Source organism: Marmota monax, unplaced genomic scaffold (genome assembly GCF_021218885.2).
Source record: "Marmota monax isolate L192 unplaced genomic scaffold, Marmota_monax_Labrador192_F-V1.1 WCK01_AAM20220418_F8-fsc00174, whole genome shotgun sequence".
Lineage (NCBI taxonomy): Eukaryota > Metazoa > Chordata > Mammalia > Rodentia > Sciuridae > Marmota > Marmota monax.
The window spans coordinates 3,263,148-3,275,320 of NW_026694860.1; the positions used below are offsets into that span (position 1 = coordinate 3,263,148).

Genomic DNA, 12,173 nt, shown 5'->3' on the forward strand with positions numbered 1-12,173 from the left:
TCTACAGGGGTCTCACATTATATGTATCATTAGCACCTTTTAACTTTCCTAATATCCAAAACATTTTAAATGCGGACATGAAGAGAACTGACTCTTAAGAAATTGTGAACCTATAGTAAGATTCCCACTATTTTTGGTTGTTAATTCCTTGATTACTGCTTTTAATACCAGTACTCCAAAAGGTTACTGGGAAAGAATTATGAAACATTTATTTGGATAGTTGTGATAATTAGTTGTCATTACAGTACAATTGGCTTAGACAGCAAGGGAAAACTGAAAGGAAATGCAATAAAAACAGCTGTTATTTTGGAATGTGGTCTGGCACACTCTTTTTAAACAAACCAAGTAAACACTGTTAACTGGCATATATAGAAACTAGGGCACATGTCATTCATCTTCAAAGCTATTAATGTTCTCATAAGACTTAGCTTCCTTTTTTAATTTCATAAATGTAAATCACTCTCTATCATATCCTACTGATATGTTAATTCTTGAAGGAACTAAAGGTGAAAAAACTGAATGAAGAGGGAGTATATGCAGTATTAGGGTCACACAGCTAGCTAGGAGGTAAACATAGCCTGGTTACCCTGTCCATAGCACTAAGACCCTCAGCCACACTATATTTCATAATGTGCTTCTCGAAAGGTTCTTGAAAGATGGCTGTTCAGTAAACCAAACCCTAATTTTAAACATACATAGATGAGTACTACCCATTACAGTAACCACTGGTGACTTGTAGCTATCAAATGTTTGAACTGGGGGCAAGTTCAAATGGAGATGTGCTGACGGTGTAAAATATACACCAGTTACTGAGAACTAAGTTTAAAAAAATAAAAAGGAAAAAGAAGAAAGAAAGTAAAATATCTTCATTGATAGTTTTTTATGACATGTAAAAATGAACAAATTGGGATATATTATTAATTGTGCCTTTTACATTTTTAATTTGGCTACTAAAATATTTAAATTTGCATATGTAGCTTCCGTTCTGTTTCTATCAGTGCCAGCACAAAGATTGAAGATATTATGGTAAATATAGCATACAGAGTGAAAATTCCTTACAATTTTATTCTCAGAGAGAATTCAGGAGCATTCTTTTTTACCTTATTTTTATTCATAAAAAATAAATTGTCAGGGGCTGGGGTTGTGGCTCAGTGATAGAGTGTTTGCCTAGCATGTGTGAGCCATGGGGTTCAATTCCCCAGCATCACATAAACTAAATAAAATTAAAGGAATTGTGTCCATCTACAACTAAAAATATTTAAATAAATAAATTGTCAGGGGCTGGAGTGGTGGCTCAGTGGTAGAGCACTTGCCTAGCATGTGTGAGGCACTGGGTTGGTTCTCAGCACCATATGTAAATAAATAAAATAAAAGTCCATTGACAACTAAAAAAAAAATTTTTTTTGTGTGTGGTTCTGGGGATTGAACCCAGGGCCTTGTGCATGCAAGGCAGGCACTCTATCAACTGAGCTATATCTTCAGCCCTATAAACTATTTTTAAAATAAATAAATTGTTATACATTTTAAGCATTTGTTGTTATAAAAATGAGATTACACTATATAGATGAAAATTTTCTTTTACCTTAAAAATACTTCTTAGACATCTTAGAATCAAAATGCATTAGGAAAATGCATTGTTTAGTATAGAGTTTATGGTCAATCCTCATATAAAATAAATAATTACTGGGTAAAACTTGCTTTTAGATTAACATTTTACATCAACTTGTTTTCATGAGTCAGGTTTGTGATTTGTCATTAAAGCAAGTATCCCCTTCTATTCTATAAAAGAAAGTACTTTTAAATTTAAGTATAGTATAATATTTCTTCTGTTTCAGTATAATTTAATAAATACAAATTATTTTTCTTTTTCCAGCAAATTCTGCCCAGCTGGTTGTAGAGACATAGCAGGAGACATTTCTGGGAACATAATAGATGGCTATAGAGATGTGAGTAATTGAGGGTAATGGCAGAGAGGGAAGGAATTAAAAGAAATGTTGGTTGCTTTGTCTAAATTCATTTCAAAGTGAATTAATATATAAAACTCTAAATGGGTGCATGGTTCTCTCTTTTCTGAGACTAAATTAAATAAAACAATAAGTATAAAAACCAAGGTTATCTGTGCATGCATTAATTCCTATTTCTAGCATTTCCAATTATGCATATTATAAATGAAATGAAAAACAAAAACTTTTCAACACCAAGAGTTTTGTTAGTCAGATTTCTATTACTATAACAAATATCTGAGATAAATCTACTTAAAAAGAAGATAAGTTTATTTTTAGCTCACAGTTTTGGAGGTTTCAGTCCATGACCAATTGGCCCAGTTGCTTTTGGGCTTATGGAGAGGGCGTGCATCATGGGGGAGTATGTGGTAAGCAAGCTGCTCACCTAATAGCAGCTAAGAAGCAGAGAAGGGAATGGGAAGGGTCCTACAGTTTCCTTTGTGGGGCACACTCCCAGGAGTTTAACTTCTTCCCATTAAGCCCACATTATAAAGTTTATACCACATCCCAGTAGTGCCATGGTCTGGAGATCAAACCTTTAATACATGGTCCTTTGGAGGACATTCCAGATCCAAACACTAGCATCCATTTACTTTTTAAAAGAGGTTGTAGATTTGTATCCTTTTCTTATTATTTATTTCTTTAATATTTCAATTGGTTTCTATAATAGAGAAAATGACATGTATATTCACATCACAGAATAGTGAAATTGTATCTGAGCCCAGTAAAGCCATCTGCCCTCTGCTTGTAGATTACTCCCCTTTTCCCTCCCTCCCTGCACCCCCAGTTTTTGTGCCAAGTGGAACCATTTAGATTATATACATTATTTCAAGGCAAAATAAATTCCCAGGAGATCATTTTTCTAAGCTATATATCCTATCTACAGATACCTAATCCTTCATTTATTTTTATTTACAGATTTCTATGCTAGAAATCTGGTATCTAAGCTTTTAAAAATTAACATTACAATTTAAAATAGTTAGGTTTACAGCTTGGCTTTGGGGAATTGGTTTGAATGATTAGAAATTGAAAAATCTATATAGTGTTGGTACTATTCTTAAAGTTATTGATCTATGTCTTCAAGCATAGGGGGAAATACCCTTTTACATATTTTATTTTTTAGAGAGAGAGAGAGAGAAAGAGAGAGTTTTTTAATATTTATTTTTTAGTTATCGGCGGACACAACATCTTTGTTGGTATGTGGTGCTGAGGATCCAACCCGGGCCGCACGCATGCCAGACGAGCGCGCTACCGTTTGAGCCACATCCCCAGCCCATCTTTTAAACATTTTAAAGATTGACAACTTATCTCTGGCAGAGAGGAATAAAAACTTGACTTTGATATATATATATATATATATATTTTTTTTTTTACTTTTTAGTGGCAGATTTTACTATGTTGCTTTTTGTTTCCTTTTCCCTGTATTGCTTTTAGTTATAAGTTTGCTACAGGATATTCAGTTGACATGTAAATTATTTTAATCTCAAAATGATTTATACTTCTTAAATTTGAAGATTTACTTGGCACAAATGATCCCAGGAAATAAGCCCAAAGAATTAAAATGTTGAAGTACAGGATTTTTTTCCCTAACAATAGAAAATTTTATTTTCTGTTTTACTGTTTTATATAAGAAGCATTAAGAATTATGTACAATAAGAGAAAGAGCATAGGTTTTTCTTCTCCTGGGTGTTAATCTTGCTGCCTCTTGACAGCTATCTTTTTCAGTGACACAGGTAAATGGTTTCCTACATGGTGGATCTTGTACTTGATCTGCAAGTGCTGGCAAATAGATTTCCCATTGACTTACTGATTTGGCACCATTTGCTTTCAGAATGATTTTTATCTAAAGGGAAAATTTGTATTTTGAAAGCTAATCAATTTAAAGAAAAGTTGACTAGTATCTTTTTTGTATATGTCTATATTGTGGTAATATTAGATATTTATTGTAGCATAACAATATTACCATAAATTTAAGGCTTAAAACAACATGTATTTATTATCTCTCATTTTCTGTGGGTTAGGAATCTGGGTGTGGCTTCACTGGCTTTCTACTTTAGGATCTCACAAGGGTTCACCCAAGGTGTCAGCCAGGGCTCGGGTCTTCCCAGGCTCAGCTAGACATAGATGTGCTTTCAAAGTTTACATGGTGTTTGCAGCATTTGGTTACTTGGGATTTGTTGCCTTAGTTTCTTCATGGACTGGGGCTAAGCTGTCCTCAGCTGGTATCATGTGGGCCTTCCCACCATGGCCATTTGCTTCCTCAAAGCCACTACAGGAGAATTTTCTAGTAAAAGAGTCTCCTAGTAAAATAGATTACAGTCTTATGTAATACTTTCACAGGGATGGTATCCCCCTCCTTTGCCATATGTTATGAATTAAAAGAATGTCACAACTCCAGCCACAGACTAGGGTACAAGGCGGGTATCTGGAGGCAGGGATCATAGGCATTGTCTTAGAGTTTGCTCCAGATGGCATCTTAATCTTGGGAAATGTGTTCAGTTGTAACAAGTCTTTCTTGGAAGAGTCTTTGCAAAACCAAAGCATGTCCTATGTTAGGATGACAGAATCTGTAAAGCAAAACACTAGAGGAGCCACTGAAGAAGCAGGTGCTATATTTCAGGAGAGAATATGTTGTTTTAAAGAACTGTTATAGCAAAGACATTGTTTCATTCTATGTGGATCCAAATGGCAAAACTAGAATCAGTGGATAAAATTTATAGGGAGACCAATTTCAGGTGCATGTAATAAATAATTGAACAATGCAAAATGGGATAAGGATGGCTGGAAAAACTCATGTAGACATTGCAAAAATTTGTTGGCCATAGTTTGGTGCAGAGGGATACAATGGTGTGGAGATGGGGGATGATCTGTCGGGAGGAAAGAAATGACAACTTTAAATGGTCTTTTTCTGGATTCTATCTCCTTAGAATTCAGGCATCTGCATTGGTGTCTGCTTCCAATGTCAGCAAGGCAAGCAGTGTGGGTTTCTCTTTAAGACCTGCTTACCTGCCTCCAGAACAGTCTTTCTCTTGGCACCTGTAAGCCTGCTGATTATACCTACTGCTTTTAAGTGGAAAACATTGCTTAGTTAGTTCATCTTGGTAATGCTCCCTCTCAAAAAACAATCAAGAAGTAATATAAAATAAAGTCCATATAGTGTGTTCCTAGTTCAAGTGGGAAAGAAGAGAAACCAGGCCTCATGTATACACTCATGGAAAGTCTCAGGGACTCAGGGAGATACAGTGTATTGTGAATGATTATCTCTGAGTGATAATGATTTTATTGTTTTTTATATTTTCCAACATTTCTATAATAATGTGTTTCTTTCATAAAGAAAATATTGATATGGGCTGGGGATGTGGCTTAAGTGGTAGCGTGCTTGCCTGGCATGCGTGCGGCCTAGGTTAGATCCTCAGCACCACATACAAATAATGATGTTGTGTCCGCCGAAAACTAAAAAATAAATATTAAAAATTCTCTCTCTCTCAAAAAGAAAAGAAAATATTGATATAATAATTATGAAGGTATTGATATAATTATGTGTGTACTTATATTATTATAATTATTATGTATACAAATTTATGTTTATGTATGTGTGTATATATATATTTTTTAACCTCCCCCTCCCAGTGCTGGAGATCCAACCAAGGGCCTCACACATACTAGAACAGGCATCTACATCCCCAGCCCTAGAATATATTTATAATTTACCATCATTCCACCAACATTTTGAAGTCTGTTCTTTATTCCAACTTACTGTTTTTGGTTCATGCTTATTAAACACAATCTAAAATGTTGACTTTTATATTCAATTCTTTTTAATGCATTGTCCACACTTTTTTTTTTTTTTTTTTTTTGGTACCTGGGATTAAATCCAGGGTTGTTTAACCACTGAGCCTTGTCCAGCTCATTTTAATTTTTATTTTGAGACAGGGCCTCACTAAGTTGCTAAGGCTAGCTTTGAACTTGGTATCCTCCTGCCTCATCCTTCCAAGTCCCTGGGATTACAGGCATGTGCCACTGCATGCAGCCCTATCAATACTTTTTTAAAACAAGTTGGATTTTCCTAAGGAAAGACTTAAGAAAATGCTTCAATTGTGGTGTGATTTGACAATTGCTTTACTCTTATCTCATGCTAATCTGTTTGACCATCTTTTGTGGCTTAGTGAGCTTCAAAAATGTTTAGTGTAGATGACGTGGTCTATCTTCAACTGCAGGTGTTCTCCTCCCATTTCTGAGGAATTATTATACTTAAATTACTTCATTTGGGTTAATAAATATTGTTTAAAGTAAATCAATAATTAACACAGGCCAATGATATAGCTCTCCTATATTTACATTTGAGTGAGAGTTAAGACTCCAAATGTAGCTAGATAATCACAGTATAAATTATAACTCTACTCAAAAGGGAATTTTTTTAAGAAATCAGATTCAATGAAGGTGAATTTTTAAAATTGATGCCAAAAAGATACACTAAAATAGACATCAATCAATTTTGTTTAAGTTGGATGGGCAAGGGGATGATTTTTTTTTTTTTGGCAGTACTGGGTATCAAACTAGTGCTTTACACATGCTAGACAAGCACCCTACCATTGAACTATATGTTTCCAGCCCGGTGAACTATTTTTTAAAGGAAATAATCATGGAAAAGGCTGGTAATTTTACAGTGATATGACAGGCAGATCTGGTGGCTCTTCTCTTGGAGATTTATCCTATGGCCTACATTAAATATCAGGGGAAAAATAAAAGTTGCAATTAGATAAATTCCATACGAAGGGCATAAGCCTTTGGATTTCTTCAGTAGTGGGTATTGTAGGAAATGAGAATATCTGTTGGACAAAGATGATGGGAGGTTCTGCTGCTTGTTGACCTGTGAATCTGCACTCTTGTAACCAGTGAGAGCTCTGCATAGGGCAGGGTTCTTGGGATAAAGACCCACCCATCCTGAGGCAGAATTCTGAGGAAAACATGATCCTAAGGATGGTCAAAATAGCTGCTCAACAGACTGGTGGTCTGATTTGCTTTTCATTCTTTAGAGAAGCAGACATATATGGACCTTACAAAAAGTACACTGGGTACTCTTAAGAATCACAGGGTGACAGGACCTCAGAATAGACACTACATAAGATCTAGTCCTTTTCATAGCCCAGATGAGTTGGGAAGCCGGGTCAAGAGCATAGAAATGACTCAGTTTATCTAGTGGGGTTAGAGTCAGAACCAGATGACAAACTTAATTGCTAAATTTAAATTCAGCACTTTTATTTATTTATTTATTTTTTACAACTGGCTTCTCCATTTTATACTCTAAGAATCTAAGCCAGTGATAGGATATTTTCTTTTAAATGAAAGCAAATTCAGAAAAAAAAATGAAATCTGCCCTACCCAACCCCCGCAGTCAGGAAACATCTGCCTCTGGGTCTCAGCATTCTCGTTTTCTTTTCTGTCATGAAGTCTTCCCTCTCTTTGGCTATGATAGCAGTTAGTGCAAAACTGACTTTCTATGCAAATCTAGTCTAGTTTAGAAAATATGAAGTGTCTAAATTGAAGACTACAAAAGTTCTCAAATTTATTTATTTTTTATACTTACAAAATGTGACTTGTCTCATTGGTCCTGCTAATATGTAACTTAAATTCCTTAGATTTAAGGGAAATTTTCTATTACAAGGAAGGTAAATAGCACTCCTTACCACAGAGTAACTCCTAAGGTCAATTATTGATATTCATAACTTCATGAGCTGCTATTCTCTCTTTGGGCATTAGCTATCAGGGGAAAGTGGAACATAGCTGAAGTTTATTTAGAAAATGATTGTCTCAGCTCTTCAATCCTGGGCCTGTCTGCCATATTACTTTCCCACATAGGTCTGTGTTCAGAACCTGGGCGCCCCACAGGAAAGTTCTAGTCAGGCTGAAGACCCATTTTCCAAAAGACCCAAATCCCATCACTGTGTATCAACGAGAGCCAGTGAGTTGTTCCTGCTTCAGTTTGCCAGAACATCCTGCAGCCTGCCGAAGGCAGGGCTGGGCAGGCACCTGCTGGCTGACTTTGTCTCTGAAGGCATTCAGAAAATCAGATAAGGCTGTGGACTGTGATGTTTTCATCATTTCTCCAAGATCCACATTGAATTTTCTGTTCCATTTTGTGTTCTTTGGCTGTTGCTACCATTATGGTTTTGAAGCCTTGCTGAATCTCTAAATTAATAAATGAGACTCTGGTATGGAGAGTTCACCTTCTCAACACCTAGTATGTGTTTCTGGCAAACCAGGTCTAAATCAGGTCCATTATCTTTTTTTAATTTTTATTTTTATTGGTACTGGGGATTGAACTCGGGCACTGGACCACTGAGCCACATCTCCAGCCCTATTTTGTAGTTTATTTAGAGACAGGATCTCGCTGAGTTGTTTATTAGCACCTCGCTCTTGCTGAGGTTGGCTTTGAACTTGTGATCCTTCTTTCTTAGCCTCCTGAGCTCTTGGGATTACTCGTGCACCCGATTTCTTTATCTTTTTATGCATAGCAAGTCACCTCAAAACTTAATAGCTTGAAATAACCACCATTTTATTTGCAGATGAGTTTGCAAGTTTGCTAGTGTTTGGGTAGATCATTCTTTATCTCCCTTAGCATTGGAATTGCTCATGTGGCAGATCAACTGGAGCTTTAGAGACCAAAGGTGACTTTCTTCACATGTGTAGGTTGGCAGATCCACACAATTTGCCCCAGAACAAAACAAGCTCCAGGAGCCAGTTCAGAGTGCTTGTGGGAATTGACTGCATAAAGCCATGGCCACCAGAATGCATTATTCTTTGTGGAGGGAAGGGCATTATTGTAAATTACCACATAATAAAAATGGAAAGCTCCAATCAAATCTTAAGTGCGTTCTTCGGTAAGCTCTGAACAATGATTCTGCTGTGTTTCAGACCTCTTTATTGTGTAAAGCTGCTATCCACGCAGGAATAATTGCAGATGAACTGGGTGGCCGGATCAGTGTGCTTCTGCGCAAAGGGATAAGCCGCTATGAAGGCATCCTGGCCAATGGTGTGCTCTCAAGGATGTAAGTACTTTACTTTTTGTTCTAAGCGGAAACTAGTACTGAGGCCATAATTAATCAGCTCACAGCTTTGAAAGGGCAGCAGGGATGTGATACCAAGCATTTGCCAGCTGGGATAAATAAGTGTGAGTGCTTAAGCAGCATTTATAGTCTCTGTGTGGAAGATAAATGTAGTAATAAAAAAAGCCCACTCATTAGGCTGACATGTAAATTAAAATGGCCCACATCTGAAGCCTCGTAGTAGAGGAGTATTTCTACTCTCAGGTGCTTTAGTGGGAGAGAATAAAGGCTTATTCTTTTTTTGATTTTATAGTTTCAGTAAATTACTAGCTATCTATGATTTTACTTAAGATACTGAAGGGGACAGGAAACTGGAATAAACCCTTATAGAACCACTGAGATTCCCAGAAGTTTCCTAGAGATAGTCTCTTAATGATGAGTAGTAGTGAAGAAAAGGAAGTTAAAAAAAATGACTTTTGTTAATGTTGTTAGGATCTTGACTTGGTGTTATCTTCTCCTTTTACTTCATAAGGAAACAGTATGTCAGTTGCTTTAAACATTTTAACCTACGTGCTGCATACTTTCAGATTTCCTGGGAGTCCAGACATAGAACACAAGAGCTGTGTGGAACCCACTGTAGGCTTGCTTTGTGCTGCAGATGTCTGCATATGCGAATAGGCAGCTTGGAATGGTGGAGAAGGAGGTTCTTCTAGGACCGATAACTAGTGAGGGAGCCCCCAGATTTCTCTTTAATTTCCTCACTCTCCATGTGCTCCTGGAAATGTCTTTTTGTACTTCAGCTCTGTCTTTTTGGACAGGTTTCTACATAGTTTTAGTCCCAGTGATAAGGCACAAGACAGAGAGTATAGGCATTTGGGGATCCAAAAGTGGGAAAAAATAAGTCAGTGTCGTGAGCAGTGCTTTAATAATTACTTGGAGGCGGATTGTCTTTGAATGCAAGCGTATATATGATCACACTAATTGTCAAAAGCCGTTAACTCAATTGACAGTAATTAAACACAGCAAACACAACATAAAATCCCAGGGCAACCACAAGCCCCAAACTACCTCCGATGCCACTAGCCGAAGATTAAATGTCATTGCCAGCTAGTTCTCTCCAGCCGACAGTTGGACATCAGGGAATGGTGAAGTCAGTCCAGGGAGCAAGGCAGCCAGTCTCACGCAAGTCCTTGAAGCAAATCTCTCTGATGTCTCAGTACAGGAGGTTTATATACAGTTCCAAGTTTATATACAGTTCCAAGTGCTCATTGTTATTACGCTCCAGCGTTGTTCTGTCTGTCTCTAGATGATGGTCCTTATCAGTTGCGTCCAGACATGACTAAGTATGCCTGTGGCTGCTCTTCCTTAAAGCCAGCAACTTAGTGAGTCCCAGCATGTCTATGGCAGATGCTGCTTACAGGAACCTTGTCTTCCTGCCAGTCACCAGGCGGTGTAAAGATCTCCAACCTCACTGTCTGGCCCCCCGGGTAAAAATCACCTTATGGGTGGTAACTAGGTTCCCAAGTAAGCATTGAATGTGGCGAGAATATTACACAATTTTCCTCTTGTCTACTTTTTTTTTTAATGTATTACAACATAGCAATGTCATGAGTCAAATAGTGATCCTGACCATAGGTGATAAATGTTTTTATACTAAAATGTATTCTAAATTCCAAAAAGAGACATAATGAAGTCACAAGTAAATTTTGGGACTAAAACCGATTTCAATATGGGATGTTGGCCCAGGCTCATAGGAGAGGGGTTTGGAAGTTGATTAGGTCACTATCATGAAGGGGGTGAGCCTTGGGTTTGATGTGAGGCAGGAACAAGGCCTAGGAAGAATACCCTGATAGAGTCAAGGTCTGAGGAGGGACGCCAGAGGGGATTTGTGTTGTCCTCATGCTCCTGGCCAGCAGGAGGCTGATGGGTGACCAAGGAGAAACAGCAGAACTCTGGCAACTCCCAGTCTGGTTTAGGAGTGGGCATAACCTGCAAGTGTGATCCAATCTAACTCATTCATCAGCTCTACTGGTGTAATCCACAAAGGTTGTCATACCTTAAGGACAGGGAATGTGTTACACATTGGACATGCAGAGTTACCCCGCCCCCCCCCCCCATGGGGGTGTTTTCTACCTATACAACTTTCTATTTACTTTCCTCTTCTGGATAGGATTTCTGGTTATGAAAGGCCACAAAGTCTTCTTTCCATACTATCTGAACAATCAGAGATAAATTAGTCTTTAAATTTGTGCCAAAGTTGAAGATATAACAGCTTAGTAACAGGATGCCTTTAGAAAATTAAAATCTTCATTCAAATAAATAAAATCATACACACACACACACACACACACACACATTTTTTTTTCACATATGAAAAAACTTGAGTTTCCAAACTTTTGGAACATTAACATTTAGACCTTGATTTATAGTAAAAGTGATTGCTTATGCACTGTGAGTCTTTTGGTCCACTTGATCATGACTTCTGAGAATTTCTCTCTTTTTAGTCTTTTGATGGTTTCTTCTATTGACACTAGTATGCTATTGCAGGAAGATATGAGGCCCCAGGGTAGATCTGTTGGGTACTGCTGTCTCCAAATAGGAATGAAGACTTGGTGTTGGGATTCAAATCTCTTGCCTATGTTTGTATACAATCAGATGCTTCTTTTGTTTAAAAAAAAAAAAGGTAAAGGTTAACTCATACTGCTTGGATTTTATTTTATGTTTGAAGAAAAGTTATTAAAATTATTGGAGCTAGGTGTGGTGGCGCATGCCTATAATCCCACTGGCTTGGGAGGCTGAGACAAGAGGATAGCAAATTCAAAGCCAGCCTCAGCAAAAAGCGAAATGCTAAGCAACTCAGTGAGACCCTGTCTCTAAATAAAATATAAAATAGGGCTGAGGATGTGGCTAAGTGTCAAGTACCCCTGAGTTCAATCCCTGGTCCCTGTCCCCCACAAAAAAAAATTATTAGATAAAAAACTAGCCTTCACTCTTTCTATGATTTCTGTATCAATTGGACTTAATACATGTAGATAACTTTTATGTAATTTGAAATTAAATGTCCATGCCCCCCCACCAAAAAAAAAACACCACATAAATTTAAACCATTAAAGAACTGGAAAAA

The 12,173-nt window shown here is 37.2% G+C and overlaps 1 protein-coding gene across 1 annotated transcript in view; it reads left to right on the top strand.

The window, feature by feature from the left end:
- Dcbld1 (discoidin, CUB and LCCL domain containing 1) overlaps positions 1 to 12,173 on the top strand; it is a 59,092-nt gene that overhangs the window by 37,050 nt on the left and 9,869 nt on the right. The window contains exons 5-6 of the mRNA XM_046426432.2: positions 1,874 to 1,946; positions 8,919 to 9,052. Of these exons, the coding sequence (XP_046282388.1) occupies positions 1,874 to 1,946; positions 8,919 to 9,052 (207 nt within the window). The remainder of the gene's footprint in view (positions 1 to 1,873; positions 1,947 to 8,918; positions 9,053 to 12,173) is intronic.